This window comes from Myotis yumanensis, unplaced genomic scaffold (assembly GCF_028538775.1).
Source record: "Myotis yumanensis isolate MYYU_CA2020_CCGP unplaced genomic scaffold, mMyoYum1.0.hap1 SCAF_14, whole genome shotgun sequence".
Taxonomy (NCBI): Eukaryota; Metazoa; Chordata; class Mammalia; order Chiroptera; family Vespertilionidae; genus Myotis; species Myotis yumanensis.
Window position 1 is genome coordinate 16,146,825 of NW_027223765.1, and position 25,077 is coordinate 16,171,901.

At 40.8% G+C, this 25,077-nt stretch overlaps 1 protein-coding gene across 3 annotated transcripts in view; it reads left to right on the plus strand.

Annotated features, from left to right (window-relative positions):
* Window positions 1-25,077, plus strand: part of NEK10 (NIMA related kinase 10) — a 144,662-nt gene that overhangs the window by 38,368 nt on the left and 81,217 nt on the right. For all 3 annotated transcript variants that reach the window (XM_070433299.1, XM_070433300.1, XM_070433301.1), the window contains exons 7-20: window positions 4,354-4,395; window positions 5,608-5,686; window positions 7,046-7,113; window positions 7,875-7,954; window positions 9,273-9,359; window positions 11,752-11,976; window positions 14,797-14,936; window positions 15,966-16,027; window positions 16,748-16,825; window positions 19,101-19,165; window positions 20,514-20,616; window positions 20,713-20,841; window positions 21,356-21,493; window positions 23,331-23,376. In XM_070433299.1, the coding sequence (XP_070289400.1) occupies window positions 4,354-4,395; window positions 5,608-5,686; window positions 7,046-7,113; window positions 7,875-7,954; window positions 9,273-9,359; window positions 11,752-11,976; window positions 14,797-14,936; window positions 15,966-16,027; window positions 16,748-16,825; window positions 19,101-19,165; window positions 20,514-20,616; window positions 20,713-20,841; window positions 21,356-21,493; window positions 23,331-23,376 (1,342 nt within the window). The remainder of the gene's footprint in view (window positions 1-4,353; window positions 4,396-5,607; window positions 5,687-7,045; window positions 7,114-7,874; window positions 7,955-9,272; window positions 9,360-11,751; window positions 11,977-14,796; window positions 14,937-15,965; window positions 16,028-16,747; window positions 16,826-19,100; window positions 19,166-20,513; window positions 20,617-20,712; window positions 20,842-21,355; window positions 21,494-23,330; window positions 23,377-25,077) is intronic.

Sequence of the window (25,077 nt, forward strand, 5' to 3'; positions counted from 1 at the left end):
CTGTTGCTGTTCTTTGCTCCCAACCACATATCTGCATTCTCAAACTTTCCCCTTTATTTAAGCCCCACAATTCCAGTGATATGATGGGGACAGCCATCCCGGTGACACAGTAGCGTAATGGCTCTCCAGGTGTGATCCAGGAACTGCTTACAGGTCTCTGAATTCCTTTCAGGGGTTCCATAGGTTCAAAACTGTCTTCAAGATAGTGCTCCTTTGCTCTCACTCCTTACAAGTGTTCAGTGCGGTGTCCCGGAGGCTGCAGGTTGCGTGATGATGTCATGGCTGTGACGGCTGATGAAACATGTGCTGTGTGCTCTTGTGTTTTAGGAATTTCTCACTTGCGATTTCTAATGTGGTAAATGTAGGTAGACATAACCCATATAAGCAAAGTCTTTGGGGTTCTGAAGAATGTGTAAGGGTGTAAAGGGGTACAGACACCAAAGAGTTTGAGAAGCACTGTTGTAGCACATTATATTCAATAACTTTCAAATGGACCTCTTCAATTCTCCCTCAAGCCTTTTAGAAGAGTGGTTACTATTACTCCTGGGGAGATAAGTTGAGGCCAGTGCATAGAGGGTTCTTAAAATTGTGATGGAGGAATCAGCATCGTGGAAACACTGATAAGTTAGCGCAGAAAATGATCAGGTTAGTGATTCAGGATCAAGGGCTCTGCAGTGTGTTTAGCATTGCTTTAGTTGCTGAGCAGGTTTAGGATGAGCATGTCTAATGGCAATGACATTTTGGTAGAAATAGTGGTGGACTAACAACACCCATGTTGGCGTGCAGTGTGTTCCATTTTTTTTTAAGGCATACTTTTTATCTGTGTTATATTATTGTACCCCCCCCCCCTTTTTTTAAATAATAGGAAAAACTTGGGATAGGCAGCACAAGGACATTTGCTCACATTTTGCACATCAAACTGAGGTCTGATTCACTAAAGGATTTTCTCCAGGTCATTAGGCTCAGAAGTACAGACCCCAGTCTTGTGACCCTCTGGGCTGTGACCAGGGAGAAAACACTGAGGCCTGGAGGGCAAGCAGGAGGTGTCACTGTGCTCTAAACAGGCAGCCAAGTTTGCTTTTCAGATCAGTAACCAGAGCTGTCAAGCCCAGGTATGTGCATACCTTGTGGTCTTGCTTTTCTCTAGTTGATGCTCTCAGGTTGGAGCAATCCCATTGGTGTAACCAAAGGAAATACAAGGACGACCATGGGTTTGTGAGCAATCTCCTGGCCTTGCTCCAGTCTCCATAGGAGAATGGGAGGGGGCGGAATGTTTATTTCATAAATGAAGGGTGAAGTCTTGAGTACATAGCAACAAAATTCTCTTTGCTCTTTTTAAAAATTTTTTTAAAATTATTTTTTAATCCTTACCCAAGGATATGTTTTTTATTGAGAGGGGAAGGGAGAAGGAGAGGGAGAGAGACAGTAAGGGAGAGACAGAGAGAGAGAGACAGAGAGAAGCATCAATGTGAGCGAGAAACATGGATTGGTTGCCTCCCGCATGTATTCGACCGGGGATTGAACCCATAAACTGGGTATGTGTCCTGACAGGGAATTGAACACGTTACCCTTTGGTGCATGGGACGATGCTCCAACCAGCTGAACCACCTAGCCAGGACCTCTTTGCCCTTCTTATATTTGATAACAGCACTTCTCAAACTGTGCTTCCCAGTGGTTAAGTATTCTGTGAACAGAATTGTTCTCCAATGGGTATGTTTACGAAAGGCTGCACTCTAGGTCTCCCATTGGAGCAGCATAGTAAAAGCTCTGAGGTGTCCTATGATGAAGCACTTTGTTAAACTCTGTGTAATCTAGCACCTAGCATTTCCCAAGCTAATTTGAATTTGATCACAAAACTTTTTTTTTTTGGAATTTATAATACCACCCACTGCACAGAGTAGAATGATCATCCCCATGACATAGTTTGGGAAACATTGACGTAGTCCCATATTGTTAACATTAATTTTTGGATTGATATATTTCTCATCAAGGTAAACATTTAAAGATGAACTTAAAAAAAACCCCACAAGAACAACAACAAAATTTTTAAAAAATGAACTTGACCATGACCAATCATTTAAACATTATTCTTTTCCTTGGTGTCTTCGCATTTCCTTGGTGTCTTCTCATTCAAATTTAAATCTCCTTCATGTCAGCGACTCTAAGATTTGAACCTTTTGCCCTTATCTAATTTTTCATGGCCTGTTGTACTTTTTTTCCCACCTGTATATCCTATCAGCAACTCAACATATCCAAATGAAGTCTTCTCTAACCTAGTCTAGTCTTCTCTCTCTCTTGGTGTTTGTTAATCATGGCCCTGTCTCCTGTCACCCAGGCTCTAATATGGTGATGCCTTCTTCTTTCTTCCAATGTGTCTTCCTCTTCATACCACTTCAAAGACTATCTCCGCCTCTCCATCTGCCTTCCCACTGCCATGGCAAACCACCTGGGCTTCCAGATGACACTTTGCCTCTCCAGTTCATTCTAAGACTAGAGGGGAAGCCCTTACAGCTGATTCTGATCAATCCCTTGTTCACACATTTCATTGGGTTTCCTGGTCCACATGATGAAGCCCAAATCCAGGCTCCTGTCTCAGTCCTCCCGCGGTGTGATCCCACCCTGCTTTTCTAACATTAGTCCCAAGAGTGTCCGTACTGGAGTTATGGAGGTGCTTTGCAGAGTTATGGAACAACTTGATGTTCTTTCTGCACAACTTCTGTGCACCTTGGAGCTTACTGTTCTCTTTGCTTGGAATCTCCTTTATCTTCCCCTCTTCCCCCATTTTGTTCACAGCAGATTTTCCCATCTTTCTCAGCCCATCAGAGCCCATCACTCTTATTATGAAGTTTCCCTTAGTCTTCTCAGCAAAATAGCACGTGTCCCTTCTCTGGGGTATCATAGCACTTCATGAATAACTTTCTTATAACACTGGCCAAATTCTGCCTTAAATTCCAGTTTTCTGTATATCTATCTTATTCCTGAAGTTCAGGAAGTAGGCCTCTGCCATCTACATATTTGTGTCCTCGTTAGAGCCTAACCCAGGGCTTTTACATAACAGAAATGAAAAAAAGATAATTGTAGAATGAATATTAATAGTTTTAAAATGTTATTTCTATTTTTATATGTATAAAATATCCCAACACCACTAGGGATAATGTATACAACATTCCTGTGTTCTTTAATTATAGCTTTTCTGGCACGAATAGCAATGAAGAAAATTCAAATGAATAGGTAGTCACAGAACTATTTTTAATTGAGTTATAAATGTCCCTTCACTCTTAATTTAAACATGGATATGTTTAGTGTTTCCAAATTCACTTCGCCCAGAAGAAGGAAACCTTGACCCCGGAGGCCTTGAGAGCCCGTGCCTGTCCCCCACCTGCCCCACCTGCTCCCTCGGACGGCTTCCTGGCGGGACTTCACTGTTCCCTCTCACATTCGTGTACTCAGCCTCCTGCACTTCCCAGAACTGCACCGATGGCTGATGTTTATATTTCAAATAACTTCCTTGTGTGCATGTTAAGTAAGAAGTGAGACGTCAATACAGCTTTAATTAAACAGGTTAGGGCCACCTGAACTACGTTGGCCTGAAAACAAATGTCAGTGTGAACAACCCGAGAACACTTCCTATTCATAGTTCCAAGCTAGTCTCCAGCCTCCCAACCCTTCTCTTCCTCACTAGCACTTTCAGGAAGCTTCGGGATTGTGCTGAGGTGCCTTCTGACCGGGAATTGGGTTTTAAGACCTGTGTTGGGAGACATTTGGCAAAGATGACCCTCACCCTGGCTCAGAGCGTAGGTTTAAGAAGACCATTAGCCTAATCATTTTAAGGAGAAGCCTGCAGTCTCGTCTGATCTTGTTGAAACTCAGTGTGAGTCAACAGGAGATTCCACGTTTCCACTCAGTCCCCAGGCCGGGCTGAAGCCCAGAGGAAGGGTCTGGGAATTTGGTGATCCTGGACTCTTCTCATGGCTTGTCACTTAGGCAAGTGGCTCACCTTTCTGGGTCTTAGTTGGCCTATCTGCAGCATGAGAGGATTAAAGGGAGCAATATCTAACCGTTCCTTTGAGCTCTACCTGTTTCTGATGACATTGGAGAAGGTGAAAAAGTGAGGCGTCTGGCTGAAGTTATGAGCATATTGATATTTTCTGATTCTCAATCCAAATTGCATTCTTTTTAATTAACAGTTTATCTTAAATGTACTATGACAAGCATTCAAGTTTTCCACATTGATGTTAGAATGTGGACCTTCATAAAATAATTCTAAATCTTATGAATTAATAAAGAAATTGCATGCAAAATACAACTTTCCCCGCATCTTTTATGTATGCTCTGTTGTTTCTGTTTTATTAGGAAATACTCTACAGCTTGGATGGGATTGAAAGCCTAGCTCAGGTAAGATTCCTTTTGCGGTGGCTGGTCTTGCCTTTCCATTTTGCGCCATGGCTTTGGGTGAGGATTACATAGGTATGTGACAGAGGATGGCTTTTTCAAACCATAGGCTGCCTGCCCAGGGGAGGAGTAGGCAGGGTTAATAAGTGAGAGTGTGAGGCAGGACACTCACGGGGCAGGGCGGGACCCATGACATTTTGTTCTGGATAATTGGGCTCACTTTACCTAGCCTGTTGAAACGAGAAAGTGCTATTAAAGGTCACATGTCTTTAGTTAGTAATGAAAAGAAATAGACCTTGGCTGGCAGGCCCAGTCCTCAGTGCTGCACGTACCCAGTGATGGGAGAAAATATTGGCGATGAAGCTGTTCGCAACTTTCTCACTCTTTTGAAAAGAATTACTGTGCTCACCAAAATTTTACCCAGTAAATGACAATGTGAGGAATGATTTTAACTTCATTTATTTTTCAGCTTTGGTAACTACTGAGGGAAAGTAAGTAGGAGAATACATGTGTTGAGCTCATCAAATGTTTGAGTTTGTTAATTTGCTGAAACATGGCATGGCATGGCATTGAATTGAAACAGTCCATTCTCCCAAAACCCATAGAAAAATGGTTTTCATAAGAAGTCTGTGGCCCTCAAAACTCACTCTGAATGATAAAGGAAGATGAAGTTTAATGGCAATTTAATGTTAAATCTATGTTATTTTCATTTTGGGGATCTAGCTTTTGTTTTTAAGATTTTAAAAATTTGGCTGGAGATTTACCTCATTTAATGAAATAGTCTTTCATAAAATTGTAAATGACATTCTCATCCACTTTAACCTCCATTATAATATCAGAAATTAAATTCTACTAAAAAGTCACATTGAAGAAATAAAATTCTATGTACTACATATTATGCATCTTATTTGTATCTTATACTTGGAGACTAAATTACACTACAAACCTATTCATCTACAAATTATTTGGGGACTTTTGAGAGTTTATGCAGTTTTTGCATGGTCCCTCCCTAACTTCAGGGCATGCAAGAGAAGGCAAAGAATCCAGAAACGCAGTCACCTATTTGCACTTGAATGAAAGGGACTCGGAAGCACTATTATTTGGTGAATCTGTTGCGCCACCTACAGCTCATTTTTAGAAGTGCACAATCTTGTCACCTGCTTGTGTGCTTTTGGTGTCTTCTCCTCTGACTTGTTGGTTTGGTCCCTCCTGCAGTACATGGAGATCGTGGCCACTGAGTACCTCAGCTACGGCGAGGAGCAGCACAGCGTGGGCAAGCTGGTCAACATGACGTGTGAGCATGGGGTGGGGGGGCGGCGGTGGGCGGGGCACAGCCAACTCTGCACGTGCAGAATAAGCAACATGGTGTTTGCAGCGCAGCAGGAAAAGGGATACTTTGAACATTTATGTGTTGAGACTCCATGCCAATTGTCATAGTCAGTGCCAAAATATGCCCAGAAGGAAGACTTGTAGATCACAACTGTTACCTTGAAAAGCCCAATTTCACGTTTCAGAATATTTTCATTGAGCCCAAGCTTTCGCTATATATTGCAAGAGAGACTTCCATACCAGCAGATTTTGGCAAACATATTTTTTGGTTCCTTTAATTCCTATTAATATGTCAGAGGCTATTCAATTTTCATCTATAAAGTTAGGTTAATAATGATGCCTACCTCCAAACATTTGGAACATCAAAAGCATATAAAAGAAAAAGCCTTGATGTGATTAACAATAATGTGAAATCATTGGTCTGTGTGGTGAGCTGTTCTCTGGTCACCCAGTCTTCTCTCTCTGGAGGCTCTTCCCGGCCCCACCTTCCATCCTGTTCGGGTTTGACGACCAGAGCCTTCCTGCTGTGGGGTTTCCCAGCCCACTTTCCTTGTGAGCAGGCTGGCTTCCCGCCGGTGTCTGTTTACTGGACAGCACCCTGATTCAGTTACAGGGAGAGAAGTGTAGGTGGTGAGCCCTGAGCATCAGGAAGGCTTTTTGAGAACAACCGCTTCCCTTAGCCGAGGACTCCTGCTGGGTCCGTCACATCTGCTGGCCTCCCTTCTCCTCTTTGTCAAGCTGACATCTTTATGGGGAGGGTCTTGGAAAGACAGGTTTCGCTGTGGACTTATAACGAAGTTAAGAAACTCATTTAACTTTAGGTGGAAGGAAAGCTTTGCCTTTTTGCTATCTCCCTTATTTAATTAGATAATAGTGTTATACAATAAATACTAGCTGAGCTTGAGAGGTACTTCTTTTTAAAAAAAATATATTTTATTGATTTTTTACAGAGAGGAAGGGAGAGAGATAGCCAGAAACATCGATGAGAGAGAAACATCGATCAGCTGCCTCCTGCACGCCCCCTACTGGGGATGCGCCCACAACCAAGGTACATGCCCTTGACCGGAATCGAACCTGGGACCCCTCAGTCCACAGGCGGATGCTCTATCCACTGAGCCAAACCGGTTTCGGTGAGAGGTACTTCTTGAATTAAAAAACAACCACACATCACCCAGTTCCTCCTTCCTCCATTGTTCCTTCTGTGCTATCTCCTTTCCCATTGCCCTTTCTCTGCTTGCCCATCAATGCTTCAGGCGTGAGGTGCTAGGAGTACCACCCTCCTTAAGTTCTGAATCCCTCTTTGAGTTATTTCCTTTCTTTATAGATATTTTCCAAAAGCTTGCTGCTGTCAAAGACCAAAGAGAATGGGTCACCACAAGCGGCGCCCACAAGGTGAGTGGTCCTGGAAAGCCAAGACTTAGCTCCACGTGGCAATGGCTCACATTGCGAGGCGTTCAGAGCCCTGCGGTCAAGTTCTATGTCATTATAACTCAGATCTGCTAACCGAGCCTCAATTTATAAATCTCTGCTAACCTTCTCATATTCTCTATCAGCCCAAGGAGCAAATCAGGGGTTTCTGAAATCCGCCCCCCAATATCACTTAATACCAGCTAAGTTTATTACTTAATTTAAATGTTGCAAAGCCCTGATCCTAGGTGTGTGCTTACAAATAAACAGATGCAATGTGTATATTCATAGAAATACATTCCATGTGGCACCAGAGGGAAGACTTTTAGATCACAGCTCTTGTCTTGAAAAGACAAGAAATAGAGGGAAGTGTGAGAACCAGGCTGGCCGTGTGGCTTGGCCCCTTTTCCTTTCTGTCCTGGGCAAGGGATGGCTACAAGGTGCTAGAGCCGTGGTTCTCAACCTTGGCTGCACATTAGAATCACCTGGGAATCTTTGTAAAATCCTGATTTCTGGGCCCCATCCTCCAGAAATTCTGTTTCTTTGTTACTAATGATGAGGCCCAGAAATCAGGATTTTACAAAGATTCCCAGGTGATTCTAATGTGCAGCCAAGGTTGAGAACCACCGGTTTAACAGAACTCCCTCTGAGGTTAAGCCTTTATGATCTTTACATGGAAACATTATACTGTTCAAGAAACGTGTGCTACTTAAGCAATTAAACTTTCTTTTACTCCATTTTTTCAGACATTAGTAAATTTACTCGGTGCCCGAGATACCAGTGTTCTTTTGGGCGCCCTTCTGGCTCTGGCTAGTTTGGCTGAGAGGTAAGTGTATTTTGATGTACTGTCCAGTTCTACTACTGTAGCAATTTAGGTGGCAGAGATACCAAACAGATTAGTTTCTCTAGTTACTTGGCTACCTACTCAGAAAAATAACCATGGCATGCCATTAACATATATATTTAAGAGGATTTTGTATAGAAAAGCATCATTTTAAATTTTAAGCTGTTGGAAAGGCAAATCACAGTTTAAATTTTTCTTTCTTTTTTTCCCCAACCAGAAATATTTACCTAGTCTTTCATTCAATGTTTAGTTACTTCTACTTTCAAAATTACTACAGTATTTCTTTGACAATTAAATTTCCCTAACCTTTTTTTCCATTTGCCCACCTTATTTTGACATCTACAACATTTTCAAACAATTTTACCCTTAAGAAAAACCTAAATAACCTGTCCTCTTATAGATGTGATTACTTAAAATAAAAGAGCTATAAGTATATTTTATGCCAATAAGTGAATCATTGCTTTTTTTTTTGCTCTTTGAGTTTTTTCTCCAACTTTATAGGAAACAGTTGAAATATAATTGTATGTATTTAAAGTGTACAACATGATGATTTATATATATTGTGGAATTATGACCAAGATCAACGTAATTAGTACATCTATCACCGCACGTAGTTAACTCTGTGTGTGTGATAAGAACACAGATCTGCTCTCAGCAACTTTCAAGTATACAATGCCACATTAGTACCTGTAGTCACCATTAGATCCTCAGGATTCATTCTTCTTATAACTGCAAGTTTATACCTTTACTTTAACCTATATATTCCAATTTCCTCCTCTTCCCAGACCCTGGTACCCACCCACCATTCTATTCTCTGTTTCTACTTAATCAGCTTTTTTTTTTTGTTTTGATGCTATTTTTAGATTCCACATACAGTATTTGCCTTTCTCTTCCTGGCTTCTTTCACCTAGTGTAATGCCCTCCATGTCCATCCATGTTTCTTATTTTCATGGCTGAATAATATTCAATCGTCTATATCACATTTGCCTTATTCATTCATCTGTCAGAGGACAAATAATTCATTTACATATTTTAGCTCTTGTGAATAGTGCTGACCATTCCTTTTTTGGTGAACAGCATGATTCCCTTTGCAGAAAAGGAATTAAGTTATCATCACACTATTATTAAACAGATTTATGACCTATAATGTTAATTGAATGTTGGAATTTGATGCAGCCCTGCCCCATGGAGTTATAATGCATTTTGTTTTCCTCTTGAGATAGGATGAGAGCTGGGATATTAAATAAGTGAATATGGTAAACCATGTTTTTAGTAGTTACTAATAGTTTTCAATTTGTAGCCCAGAATGTAGGGAGAAGATAAGTGAACTCAACGTTGTAGAAAATCTGCTGATGATTTTGCATGAATATGACTTACTTTCCAAAAGGTAGGATTGTTCACAGGGAAAAAGGCAATGTCTTATATTTGATGAAAATGGTTATTATTTTTTTATTATCTCATTTTTTTACATTATTAACTGAATATCATGAGTCAGCTTTGCATTTGTTTTCTATTTAAGTTTATATGAAGTAAGTAGAGCAAAGTGGTGTATTGATTTATCTTTCTTTAGTCATATTACTTCTAGATCTGGGCATAGAATCAAATTGTATAAATCTTATGATCACATCTTTAATATATTTCTTATTGCATTTATTTGCATCTTGTCTCTTTAAGGAAAGAAAATCTGACACAGCTCTATTTTTAGTAATTTCAGATTGTGTGTTGAAGAAATGATTAATTGCTTAAATCTATTTTGCTGAAGGCCAGTAAAATAAATTAAGACAGGTACTGGCCTGTTTCCTGACCTCCTGTTTTTATAACTCAAAACAGAAAATAGTGTAAAATTAAACCATTCACTTGAACTACATATTGCTCTAAAGAATTACTATATACAGATAGTTATTAGTTTGTCTTTAAATAGAGTTGCAGCCAACATCATTTGATATATAGTCAAGTAAATAATTTTTCTAAAGAAGCAAAATAGATAACAGAAAGTCAAGTAATAGAACTCTGACACTTAAATTCATAGTAAATCCCCCTAGGTTTTCTTTAAAGCCATTTTATCATTCTTTTACAAACTATCCTTAAAGACTTGGCTATCTGAACTCATTCACCCAACTAACAGCCTCCGCACAAGTGTTAGCGAACCACAGATGAATAAGGTACGAGTGAATAGCGTAGGAGAGGAGGACAGGCACGCACACCAGCGGTTTTGCCACAGCACCGTCCGTGGTGAGGTCCGTGGTGTGGTCCCTGGTGCGCTGGAGCATAGAGCAGAACCTCCGTAGAGGCATGCAGTTCCCCAAGGGCAGGAGGAGTGATCGAGGCAGAGGGAGAGAGCGAGTGGAAACAGAATATGCTCCCACTTGAAATGGTATGTGTTAGAGGATCTTGCATGGTCGGGCACAGCTAGAGCCAAGAATGCAGGAGGGAAAGTGCCAGAAACCTAGACTAGACAGTATTAATGACACATTAAAAATACAGCTAATTTTGGTTAGGCCCTGCTCTAAATCCTTCTGTGTGTTCACTCATCTGAGCTGCACAATAACCCCATTAATGTCCATATTTTATGGCCAAGGCAATAAAACATCATTAGTCAGGTCATGATGGGCTCTTTGTGCTAAAGAAGGAGTGTAGTTTTTTTAATCATGAATAGCAAGGGGGCTCACAGAAAGATTTTAAGAAGGATCAGGTTTATTTGGGGGGACGATTACTCTGAAGGCAGTTTGTGGGGGCCGTGGGGTGGGGAATACAGCTGCACAAGATCCACGTAGAACAAGGAAGGAATGTGTTGTGTAGAAAGTCTGAGAAGTAAAGAATACTTTTTACCAAAGAACATATGTTCTGAATGTCACAGCATGAAAGTGAGGAGGGAGAGGAGCTATGGAAAATTGCCTCAGGGGAAAGGAATTTTGAAGGGACTGAGAATATTGGAGATGTAGATGACAGAGGGGCTTATACCTGGAGCATAATCAAATATTACAAGAATGGGAGGCGCTGTGGGGTTAGCTAGCTGCACCACTTACAAGAGACTTGATCCCAGCAGTTGCCCAGGAAACAGGGGCACTGAAGGCTCTTGATTGGCAGTGGCAGGTTGAGATGATTTCCACTCTTATATGGTGTCATTAATCAAGATCAGGGACAAAAGAGGAAGAGCTGATTTTGGGAGGCGGATAATGTCTTTGAGTTTAGACACAGTGGGGTGAGTACCTGTGGAACTATCTTTAAAGACTTGGCTAATTCTCCTGTATTACAGTGTTTTTGCCATTTGGTATTAATGTCTTGTTTTTGCAACCATATAGTAAGTTGCTGAAGACCAGGATAAAGCTTATAGTTCTTGTGTCTTGAGCACAATACAGATCCCATTGTATGTATCTGACACCTTTTTGCTTGTTAGAAGTTTTTTAGCCAGACCAATGGGGGTACAATGAGAATATGGCTTAGAACAGCAGTCAGCAAACCATGACCTGAAAGCTAAAGTTGGCCCCCTGCCTATTTTGTAAATAAAAATTTATTGAGACACCGCCAGGCCCCATTTCTTTGTATGGTTGTCTGTGGCTGCTTTTGCACATTTTGGCGTGACTGGGTAGTTGTGACAGCCTATATGCCAGCAAAGCTGAAAACATTTGGCTGTGGCCCAGCCCTTCACAGAAAATGTATGTTGGCCTGTGATTTAGAAAACCTTAGACGTATCCTTCATGCAGTGATGATAGCTCTAGTCTAGATGTAGTCAATGACCCGCTACTGCCTGACTCTCGTCCTCGCCTCCTGCCCCTCAGGCTGACTGCGGAGCTGCTGCGCCTCCTCTGTGCCGAGCCCCAGGTGAAGGAGCAGGTGAAGCTCTACGAAGGGATCCCCGTCCTCCTCAGCCTGCTCCACTCTGACCACCTGAAGCTGCTCTGGAGCGTGGTCTGGATCCTGGTGCAGCTTTGCGAGGACCCCGAGACCAGTGTGGAAATCCGCATTTGGGGAGGCATCAAGCAGCTGCTTCATATTTTACGAGGGTGAGTGAGGGTGGGCGTTGGCCCACTTTGCCCTAGTCACTGACTGCAGATTGGAAACGTGCTCAGCTCGCTCCCTCCTCGTCTCTGTCATTCATGCTTTGCAGTCAAACACGCTCTAAATCCATGTGGGGGGCATCCGCCTTTTCAGCTCCTTGGGAGCCCCGAAGTGTTTATCGTTACATCACCAGCCCCCCAGTACAGTGCCAGGCAGGTAGGAGGCCATCTGGCTGCAAATATAGGTTGAATGGAAACTCAATAACCCAAATTTGAAAACATTTGTCTTGCCACCTTTTTCTTGAATCAGTATATGCCCATTGTAATCCCAACAAGTACAATAATGACTATTTTACTAAGATGTCTGTGTGCGCATATATGTCATTCACCTACAAAGAGAAAGCAAAGCCTACATTTAAGGAACAGATGTAGAATATTTAGTTAAAATAGGAGAAAATATTGTTAATCAAATGATCGCCATGGTTCTGACCCTGGTCCAGTTACTCTTCTTTTCTCACTAATCTTCAGTGTGGTGCCCTTGGTGGGTTGACCCTTATTATCTGTCTTTTAAAAGCAGAATTCCAATGGCATTCAAAGCCATGAGTATGAGTTTGTTGAAATCATTTCAAATTGAAATTCTCTTGATGTTGTAATAACTACTATACTACATGTAGTAGATATATGGAAATGTTGAATAACAACATCGTTTGGTACCATCAGTGGGAAGGTTCTATTACCTAGAATTATTACAAAGCATAATTCAATGCTATAGGCGATGAATCAAAGTTGCAAAGAAATATGCCTGCTGAAAGGACTCACATTGTGATCAGTGGCATATAAATAAAGCCCATGCTAATAAAAGCAGAGTGACCTATCAATTTTAATATGACTAGATATTATCAAATCAATATTATTCAGACTTTGTGTTTGTAATGTCTCCAGGGATATTGCAGAATTACATGTTATCAGTTACATTTTTTTTTTCCTGAGGGAACATTCCAAAGCATAAGAACCAACTGTAGAGATATGAACTGTAGCTTTGTTAGCGATTTCTGTCATTACCAATACAAAAAAAAAAAAATGTTGACAACTTACTTGCTTTTCTGAATATCACATAAAGATCTCAAATACTTTAAAGAACAAATTATAAATCTTTCATTAGTACTATGGCATAATAAGCTAGTCCCTTGGTCAACATAATTACAGTTGAGAAACTTTTGCTTCTGCTTTAGTTTGTAGGATGATGATGGTGATGTCAATAGTGGTTATTATTACTTGTCAATAAGATTATTACAACAGCTATGGGTTACCTCATTGGGGAAAGTTATTTTTGTGATGATGAAATTAAATTCTATAATAGTTAAGCAATAATTCAAAGACAAAAACCTATCCTTTTACCACATAGAACTGAGTTTAACTCAAGGAGCCATTTTTCCTCGTTGGCTCAAGCCATAACTATCCTTGAGAGAAAAGAGTTCTTTCACGTCTAACGAGGCATTTTCCCAGTCCATTTATATGGTGCAATGTTAGAATACTCTTCTGGGAAGATGAAAGATGTCAACACTTTTTCTATGTGAAATATGTCTCAGTGCTCTGGGAGAATTTATTACCCCACCTGGATAAACAATATCCTTTCAGAGCCTGTGCCTGCTCCTGAGCTGCCTCAAGCTGGTTCGAGGCGTGGAGGTTGCCAGGTTTTCTGCTGGCTTGAGTATGAACAGGTGTTGTTGTCAGGGCAGTTTCCAGGGAGCCTGTTCATACCCATTCACCTGCAGTCACCAGTGGATCCAGATGATGAGGGAGACTCTATCCAAATTATATTTCGGCACAGAAATCCAGGCAGAGCTGCTGTCAAAAAATAAACAAAAGAAAAAATATGGTGCCACATAAAACAAAATGGAAAAAAGCAGGTAAAATACATAAAGACTCTATTGTGGAAGATGTTGCATTACATAAACAGAAAAACAAATGTTTTATTTTATCAAAGATGTTAAACAGTACAGGAAATTTAGGAAATGAGATTAAAGATGAGAGGATAATAGAAAGGGGAGGAGAGAGGTTGCGAGCTAGGAAAGAAGACAAAGATTGAATAACCTACACAAAACTACTAAATTCACTAGAAACTGGAATTAGGAAAAGGATGAGCAAGCTTGAAAAAAATTACACATATTGCAGAGGAGAAAGACAAAGGAATAAGAGCAATTAGAGAATGAAAGATTTGTCCAGCAGAAGATGGGGTGTCAATGTAGGGTTGATTGACATTCCTGAGTTAGAGAATAAAACAAAAGGAATAAAAAATTTCAAAGATATAATACAAAAGAACTTTTCTAAAATAAATGAAGATTGGAATTTCATGAAAAAAGAAGGCACATGATGAAGACTCAGATGCATTCAGGTGAATCGACTGCAGCAGGATAGGGTTCAAGATCAAAAGTTGCCAAAGGGAACAGTGGTGAAGGACAGTCTTTTCAATAAGTTGTGCCGAGTCAGTTCAGTAATCATATTCTTAAAGAAAGAAAGAAAGAAAAAAAAAGAAAGAGAAAGAAAAGGTGAAATGTAAGAAAGAAATGACTCCTACCTCACACCATATACAAGAAAATAATTCTAGGTGGATTGGAAGGTGAAACAATAAAGATAACAGAAGAAAATTTCATGACCTGGAAGAGGCCCCTTCCTTCCTTCCTCCCTCCCCCACTTCTCTCCCTCTCCCTCTCTCGCTCTTACTCTCGCTCTGTTTTTGCAAAGATTTCTTCAGCAAGACTCAGAAAGCACTGACGAGGAAGGAGAGTTGTTAAACTGATCTGTGCACTAACTTTTCTCTTCCAGAGATAGGAATTTTGTTTCTGACCGCTCTTCCATCGGAAGCCTGTCCAGTGCTAATGCGGCAGGCCGCATTCAGCAGCTCCATTTGTCAGAAGACTTGAGCCCTCGGGAAATACAAGAAAATACTTTCTCTCTTCAAGCAGGTATTTATAGCATATTATTATGTTTTACTATTGGGTACTGTTTAATATTTATTGTCTGATTATTCTCTTTATTTTTTATTTATTATTATTTTTTTAAATCCTCACCCAAGGATCTTCTTTCATTGATTTTTAAAGAGAGTGGAAGAGAGAGGGAAAGACAGAGAGAAATATCCATGTGAGAGAAACACATTGATTGGTTGTCTCCTGCATGAGCCCCAACCAGGGCCCAGGCCAGGGAGGAGCCTAAAAACGAGGTATGTGCCCTTGACAAGAATCGAACCCAGTACCCTTCCGTCCACAGGCTGACGCTCTGAGCCAAACTGGCTAGGGCTTATTATTCTCTTTATAAAGTTAGTATGATAGTATTAATTAGGCATGATTTATAAGTTTTAAAAAAAGTGAAATTAAATCCATGTGGCTGCCCGAAACTTGTTGGTACCCAGTGTTGGACTTGCAGGTTCATGACAGCACAAACTTTCCTCCCCCTTCCACGTCCTACACACACCAAGAGGTCAACAGAAAGGTCAGACGGAAAGAGAGCGGATGTTAGCTTTGTTACTGGGAAGGCTGCGTTCGGACCCCTGGCCCCTTCCACTTAATAGTTCCGTGGCCTAGCCTCATAACCTCGGTTTTCTCATCAGTAAAACTGGTAATCATTGTACGTACTCTGATTATAAGGATCAGTTTGGATAATATACTTAAAGACCTCATTCATTCAACCAGTGTGGGCGTATTTATTGAGCACCTGCTCAATGGCAGGCACATCTTGGCACTGGGGATTCCGGTGAACCAGACAGATCCGGTCCCTGCCTCTTGGTGCACAGTAAGTGCTCACTAAAAAGGCTTCTGTGGGCTGCACGTGTACACACATTACATACAGAGGAGAGTCCCCTTCCCCCGGAGCCGGGCCTGAGGAAGGTGTGTGTTCTGGGGCTGACTGCTGACAGATTCCCTGGAGTTAGATGGTGACGTGCCGTGCGGTCCCGCAGTCACAGCGATGAGACCTGACCTTGGCGGTTCTCGTTCCAGCCTGCTGTGCGGCCCTCACCGAGCTGGTGCTCAACGACACCAACGCCCACCAGGTGGTTCAGGTATGCGTGCCGCTGCCCGGGAGGGGGGTGGCGGGGGCCTCCCTAGGCCGGTCCGACTCTGTGTCCCAGAACGTAGCTTTGGGGATCCCATCACATGGTTTTAAAATCTTTTAATATGTCTTATTTAACTTACAGAATTCCATTTTTATTCTTGTCCTTCTTTTAACTTGCTTGGCTTAAAAAGAACAGAAGTTTAGAAAGATGTTAACTGTGTTTTTATGAATAATGTTCATTTTGTTCTTTTTTTTTAGTTTTTAAATGTAAAAATGTGGTTATTCACAATCCTTGACAATTATCATTCTTGTTTCTTTTATTTTTCCATAATAATTAACAGATATATTACTTTATTAAAAAACTATAAAAGGAGAAATTACCTTTCATAATTAGATATTTAAAAGGCAGTGTATACAGATTAAAGAGATATTTAAGTACCTTTCTATCCCCTACTCTAAAGTATTTCATAAAGTATTAGATTAATATACTTTATTATTTATAATCTTTAAAGACAATTGAGGTTTTAAGGTTGTGGTTGTAGTCTTTGGTATGTAAAAGATACACTGACACTTTTAGTATTGTCCTGTTATATTTACTTGAAGCTCCCAGATTATACTAACTATCACATGACATCAGTTTGGGGGATTGTTCAGTTGCTTCTTTATGCTTGTGTGTCTCGGTGGCATTGTCCCTGGTACCTGACCACATGCCCCTTTATTCTTCCAGGAGAATGGTGTGTATACCATAGCAAAATTGATTTTACCGAACAAACAAAAGAATGCAGTAAAAACTAATCTACTACAGGTAACAAACATCTCTCTTGCTCTTCAATATCAAGTTACTGAAATGTGGGGAAATTCTGATAATCTAATCTATGATTTTTTAGAATTTTTGGCTTAGGGCTGGTCCCTGCGCTGACTGGGAGGGGAAATACCTGGTGAGGGAGGCTGGCGTGGAAGCAAATGCTGTTAAAGTAAAAGGCTTACTTTACTTTGCCTGCGGGAGGGAATTAGGTGATTTTATTTAGACATTTCTTTGCTTATCAGTTAGTTCTATAAGAACATGTATTGCTTGAGTAACAGAAAATAATGAGTTGAAAATCAAGCATGGACCCCAGTCACTAACATTTCACCTTTACAAAGGAAAGCCTGTAAAGCAGCGGTTCTCAACCTATGGGTCGCGACCCCTTTGGCGGTCGAATGACCTTTTCACAGGGGTCGCCTAAGACCATCCTGCATATCAGATATTTGCATTACGATTCATAACAGTAGCAACATTACAGTTATGAAGTAGCAACGAAAATAATTTTATGGTTGGGTCACAACATGAGGAACTGTATTTAAAGGGCCAGAAGGTTGAGAACCACCGCTTTAAAGGGATCTCTGTGGATGAGTAAAGACTTGCCAGATGGATGCAGGGATATGAGCGGGGCACCAATAGCATCTGCTACAGGGTGGAAGGGCATCCACATGGAGGGAACAGTATGTGCAAAGTGTGGGAGCCTGACAGCTTCCAGTTCAGTGCTGAGGCTGCTCAGTGAAGCTGGGTGTGTGGTTGGGGGAGAGGGTACTTCTGGAGGTGAGGCCTCATTGATAAGATGGGGACATATTATGCGAGGTATTGTGTGCTTTAAAAAAAAAGTATATATATTGATTTCAGAGAGAAAGGGAGAGGGAGAGAGAGATAGAAACATCAATGATGAGAGAGAATCATTGATATGCTGACTCCAGCACACCCCACAATGGGGATTGAGTCTGCAACCCAGGCATGCACCCTGATTGGAAACCATGACCTCCTGGTTCAACCACTGAGCCACGCCGGCTGGACTCCTGAGTGCTTTTTTGAGGAGTGGGCATCAGGGGTCGCTTGAAGACACTGGAATGATAAAGTCAGATTTTAAATAAGCCTTTATGGTAGCTGCAGCTCATCCTTTTTCCCCAGTCATTTAGAGAAGTACGAAACCTCCTTTGCCTCCAATCTGACTAAAGAGCTATTTCCCAGAATGGTGGGCAAACCTAGCAGAGAGCCTTCGGTGGTATCAGGGTCGGCAGCCACAGCTTTTGGAGAGCTACGAAGGAGGACACACGGGCGTGGGACTGAATGTTCTCACTGCCTGCAGTGCACAGCCCTGGGCCCAGGACTATTCGTGTTTTGGGGGGAGTGACTGCTAACAGAATTCCCTGGAGTTAGAGCATGGGCGTAACAAGCACAGACACAGTCAAACCCATCCTGTCGACGCGTTTTGTGAAACAGGAGAGGGTGTTAAAAAGTCACATTGAAATGGCTTTCGAGGAACCCACGTGTCCTACACACACTTAGTCGCCACGACCCTCACGGCTCCTGCAGTTCATTTTTTTACCCATCCGGCTCCCCTGGGCAGCTGTGTGTGTGTGAACCTTCCACTGCATTCAGATCACTGATTTTCTGAAACGATTTCAGACTCAAGCTCAGCAGACCCCGGTCACCCCAGGGGCGGCCTGTGGTGCGGGTGCAGACGCAGGCTGGAGGCTGTCTTTCATTTCTCGGCGCTGCCGAATGCCAGACGTTTCTTTTTCTCCAGGCCCATCTCACAGGCCTCTTTGTGAGTGTTCACAGGAGTGGCTGTAGATCGGTCTATTTGGGGAGCGCTGAAGACTCTTGACCCAAGAGACCCATTTGTCAAGTCCGAGTCCAGTGTGCCCGCGGCTATTTCTGTGTGTCATCGTGGCTCGTGTTTATTTTCTCACGGAACCCATGTAAACATGGAGGCATGCGTGGCAGGCTGGAAACCAAACCAACCCCGCGCTCCCAGAGCTCCTTGGACGCTTGGCTTTCTCAGCGGAGGGATTTTCTTTCTTGTCTCTGTGCTCACTTGGTACTTTCTAGAAAGGAATGTGTGCCAAGTCCCGAGTGAACCCAGGCCCAGATCCCTAGCATTTCTGCGGCATAAGTGCTCTTTAAAAACAAGCGTTGGCTCCCACGTAGATCAGCTACACTCATAAAACCATTTTAACGTTTACCTCCTGATAGTGTAGCCTGAAAGGTTTTCTTCCATTTCTGGAGCTGCCTTTGGAGAATCACACGTCCTTGTCTTTTCCAGTGTTATGCTTTCAGAGCCTTGAGGTTTCTCTTCAGCATGGAAAGAAACAGGCCGCTCTTCAAAAGGTAGGAGCTTCGAGAAATGTAAGCGACCAGCCCTTCCAAGACTGACCTGTCTCCAACGTAGCTGCCTTCGATGCAGACAGCAAGGGAAGATGAGTCAGAATGCAGAACCCGGGGCTCCAGGCTTCGGAGTATCCACAGAGAAAGCTGAGCTACCCCAGGGACATCTTAACATTGAAAATGAACAACATGACGGAAGAGCGTGAATCATGATATCAGTTCAACTCTCCTTAATGACATGTGGCTGCTGTAGTTTTAGTTTCTCTCTCTTTGTTTAAACCCGAACATTTTAAATGGATGGCATTAAAACCTGTGCTTGGGTTAGCCCATTCATAAGTTCCAGTTGATGTAGTTATTTCCTCTTGCAGAAAGAAGAGGATTTGCCTGGATATCTGCCAGAGGGTAGGGGTTTATGGGAAGGGGAGGAGGCTGATGTGTTTGGGTCGGAGGCTGTGCTGGTGAGCATGACAAAGGTCACCGCCTGGGGAAGCAGACCCTGGTTCCCTACTGGGGTGGTCTGCGTGCCGTTTAGCTGGGCAGGTTAGGCAACATCACAGGCCCAGGATCTTACAGGAAGGTTATTGATAAGGCAGACTAGAAAGAAAAGCTTGAGTTAATGCAATATTGTTTGTTTAGAAGCATGGAGCATTTTATGTTGTTATTCTATTTCCATATGGTGCTTGAATTTAGAGGGGGCGAAGGAAAGGAAATTATTCATTTATTAAAATCTTTAATTTCAAGGCCCCAAATCATTCATTTTGAGTGGATATAAAGATTGTAATAAACCCTCTAGCCAATACCTTGGAAATTATGGTAAATCTCTCAATTTTTTTCCTCATTTACCTGTATTTTTATTTTATCTTCATAAGACATTAAAAAATTGGGTTAATATTTACCTCCTAGGGCTCATATGAGGGTTGAATCTAATAGCATTTATGAAAGTGCCCAGTACTCAATAAACATCCAGTAAACATCCCTTTGTAACATGTTTAATACCTATACCCCCAAATATCTCACAAATAAGGTATTTTTATAATCTGTATCGTATTTATTTTTTTATTGTAGTAAAGAACACATAACATGAGATATACCCTCTTAACTAATGTTTAATGGTACAATACAGTGCTGTTGACCATAGCAAAAATGCTGTATAGCAAATCTCTAAACGTTCCATTGGTTTTCTTACCTTTATGAACTGTGGCTATAATTCACTTTTGTGAGATAAGCTGGTCTTTCCTTCCACTTGGTCCATAACTTAAGGAAGTGAAGTGTTTTTAATTAACCTGTGAATGAGCTAGATCCAACATGGAAGGAATGAGCAACAGTGTGCGTGTGTGTTTTTTCCCTGTAGACTTTTTCCCACCGACTTGTTTGAGATCTTCATTGACATAGGACATTACGTGCGTGATATCAGTGCTTATGAAGAATTGGTCTCAAAGTTGAATTTATTAGTGGTAAGTCATGAGTCTAAAACTTTGGCAGGCTGCTATGTGGTCAGGATGGAATTTATCAGAGCAACCCACTTTCTTTTTATTTATTTTTTTGGTTAGGAGGATGAACTGATGCAAATTGCTGAAAATATTGAAAGTATTAATCAGAATAAAGCTCCTTCGAAATATATAGGCAACTACGCAATTTTGGATCATCTTGGAAGTGGAGCTTTTGGCTGTGTTTACAAGGTGACTTTGCCCTTGGAGAACAACCTTTCTTATGTCCTCAAGCACACCATTATGTCCCACTTGTACACCTGCACTCAGTTGAGTTGGAGCCCCCTCATTGAAAAGTAGTGAAAATAGATATAAAAATTAGAATGATTGTTTTTGTCCACCGTATAGTTGCATCAGTGTTGTCTTATCTTAACTTTCAGCCTTAGAAATTGATGACTGATTTTTGAAGAGAAAAGCCATCGTTAATCTCTCATAAAAAATAGTCACAATGGCTTGTCCCCATGCATGGCACATTCTCTTAATTCACACCAGTGTTTCTGTATTGACGTAGTAAAATCCTACGTACTATTGCAGATTGACCCGGAAGATACCAGTGTTTGAGCTGAGCTTAGTGTAAATACAGAAAGAATTTGAAAAGTTCCAGGACTTATTTAAATGACTTGCTTTAATCATGTGATCTTATTAATGTATCTCTTTCCTCCCCTTTCTACCTCCACCTCATTTTTTTTTTTTTTTGTCTTTTTAGGTTAGGAAGCGTAGTGGTCAAAATCTCTTAGCAATGAAAGAAGTCAATTTACATAACCCAGCCTTTGGAAAGGATAAAACGGATCGAGACAGCAGCGTGAAGAATATTGTTTCTGAATTAACCATAATTAAAGAGCAGGTAAATATTTTTTCTTGTTTATGAAGGTATTTCCCTTAAATAAATGCCATCAAAAGAAAGTAAAGTTTTTATGCTATTCTTCTCCAGGCTGTTTAAGATCTACTGTTTAAAATAATTCATATTAAGGGGGTGATATTTCAGCCAGCTTTTTTTTTTCATAAGGCTTGACATTGAACCATAGAAACACGTTCTGCAGTTTATATCAGGGCAAGGGGGGCGGAACATTAGAGTTTACAGCACAGAGTGATTCTTATATGAAAAAATCCTTCTCTTTTCATTGGGAACATATCCATTTCTCTCTCCTTATATTGTAGAATATTTGGTTACTTAGTTACATGCATCAGAATATGACTAAGAGTGCCCTGACTTTTGTCAATGGAACCAAGCTGTTAACATTCCTCAAATATGGCTTATTAAGTCTAAAATATGGCTTTTCCAGATGGGCTGTTATTTATTAGCATGAGCAGGATATTCTGACATAATGTAACACGTCAATTAACTATCATTATGAAGGTTTGTTTGGGGAGAAGGAATAAACATGTCAGAAGAGAACTGGGATTTCTTTTTGGGACCCAAGAATGCGTGGGTTTGTGTTTCAGCTTTCCTTCCTTGTACATTCATTTCGGATGCTGTTCTTTTATAACGCCTGTGGAGAGCCATCCACTACCTGCGCTTCCTTCTCCACTAATTACGTTTGCACAGCATCTGTGCCGGGACACAGCGGTCACCATGAATAAGATGATCTTTATGCACTGATATTTACAGCTTTACTCCAATTTGCAAATTATAGTAAATATTATCATAACTAGCTTACTTATAACAGACCTTTATATAGTAGTAGTTTGCTCACGCTTAGTATAGCCTAGCCTTCAGCAGTGTGCTGTCTCATTATAACACAGGCTGGAACGTGGCTTCTGCCCTAAGCTGATCCAGTATCCTCATTGGAAATGAAGTCTGGGCGGAGTCCTGGCCAGTGAGCTGGGTCTAGAATATGGTCCTGGTTGCTTACCTGGATTCCTGTTGTTTAAAACCTGCTGGGGCCTTGCTAGTTGATGAGGTAGACTATTTGTTTTAGTCCATTTCCTAAGGAAAGAAAGTATCAGGGTCAAGAAAGGAGTTTTTGTCAATTATTATAATTTCAGCAGCGTTAATAACTCTCACTTCAGTTTCCTACTAATCATTTTGGAGAGCATAAAAGGGCACAGATAGTGTAAATAGACACAAACAGTGAATGTAAATACCTCAGTGGTGAAGAGAGGTAAAGAGCAAGGAGATCTGTATTCACCATGAATTGCTTCATTTTTGTTTTCTCCCTCTGCATTCTGTGTGTGGTATTGGGCCTGGGAGTCTAAGGGAATTCTTAAGCTTTCTTCTAGTTCCGCCATTCTCTGTTTTAGTTTAATGTAAGTGATAAGCACAATCAGTGTTTAATTCTATTTGATAAGGCTATAGGAGGTTGCTATTTTCAGATTAGTTTGGTAAGTAGCATAGAAAAAGAATCATGAAAAAAATCTGAATTAGATGATAACTTTTTTCCCTTTTTATTGAATTTATTGGTGTGACACTGGTTAACAAAATTATACAGGTTTCAGGTGCACAATTCTAGAACATATCATCTCTACACTGTATTGTGGGTTCACTACCCTAAATCAGGGCTCCATCCATCACCATTTATTCCCCCCTCTACCCTTCTCCACATCTCCCACCCTACTAGATAACTTAAAATGCTTAGTTTTAGAAATAAAAATAAATACAACACTTTCTTTGTTGTTTTCAAATATGAAGTATGTAAAAAGTTTGTATTTTGAAGTAATGCTTGTTATTTATTTTCTTATAGCTTTATCATCCCAATGTTGTACGCTATTACAAAACATTTCTGGAAAGTAAGTATGAATTTTCATGATATTTCCAATTAAGGGAAAGTATCTTTGTTACATATTTGCTTATTAGAATGTAAAAAAATTAAGCTCAACCACCTATTTACTTTACTTTCTTTGCTGTTTATATGACAGTTGACAATCTTGTGCATCATTTTCTTGATGAGTGAAACAGTGATGTAATCGGGGACCTAAAGAGTTATGTATAAAGTACCTAGACCCTCATCTGAGAGACACTGAATGAATAAACCAAAATAGCTATTACAGCTATTTTCATACACATAACAATGACTTCGGATCTGTAGAGAAGAAACTTAAGGATTAGTGGCTTTCTTAAGGAAAAAAAAATCGAAAGTTGTTTTTATTGAATGAGATAACATTTTTCACCTCCAAAATAAATTAGAAGAGGGCTGGCTTTGAGGTTTTTTTTCTTTATTGATTAAGGTATTACATATGTGTCCTTATCCCCCCCATTGACCTCCTATTCCCCCCCCCCCCCCACACACACACACACTCTTGCCCTCACCCCCCTGGTGTCTGTGTCCATTGGTTAGGCTTATATGCATGCATACAAGTCCTTTGGTTGATCTCTTCCCCTTACCGTCACTCTCCCCTACCTTCCCTCTGAGGTTTGACGGTCTGATTTCTTTTACTTGAAGTTCAATTAGTTGCCACAAGGTGGTGATGGAGCCCTGACCGATGCTGCAGGCAGGCAGGCTCTTTCTGCAGGGTTGATGTTGAGATGCAGCCAAAACAGTCAGTTGTTCAAAACAGCATAGGGCCTCTGGCTGCAGTAATATAAGTATTGATAAACCTTAGTACGTCACGCGTGAGCTTTCACAGTAAACCTCCATTTGAGGGAAGATTTAAGAAATATAAGACAACGATTGGGGCTTCCTCGCTGCCTCTTCACAGTTGCTATTGTTAAGCAGACCTGTCGTGTACTGTGACATACTATGGTTTTACCCATCTCCCTCCCCCTAGATGACTCAGAGGAGCTTGGTGCCGAAAATCTCCAGTAAATCCTGCACCCCTGGCTGTTGGTTCTTGATAGTAGAATAATTTCCTGTGATTTAATGCATATCCTATCACACAGAGATCTCGATTGGCTCTTAACTTGTACTGAAGTGGCACAATGTGTCTTACTTAAGCATAAAACAACACAAAGTGTTTTTTGCAAACTAACTTCCTCCAAAAAGAAATGGAAGTGATTAAAAAATACATAAAATGTGATAAAACAGAGTAGAAAATTGTGATGAAAGGAAATAAAATGTGAGAAAATAAATGAAGAATAAAGCTAGAGGTAAGGTTAGTACATATAAAAATATTTCTTGGGATTATGAAAAATTGGAAACAATATGAATGTCTATCCTTGGGAGAATGATTAAATAATGATTGGGAGAATGATTATGATCCAACTGTATTGTGGAATACTAATGTAACCAACAGAACGAATGGCATGGATCTATGTATACTGACACATAGCAAAACACTACAAGTTGCCAAACACGTGTGGTATGATTTTGTTTTTGTAAATATTGTGTACATGCATATTCTATATAAACCCCAAACATCACAAAAGATACACAGTGCATACCACTGGGAGTAGTTTCATATTAGTTTTGAAGGCGGAAGTAGAATTTTCTCCTTTGTTTCTTGGCATCCACAGCAGAGAGAGGAACACAATTAGCTATGAGGTTTTCAGTG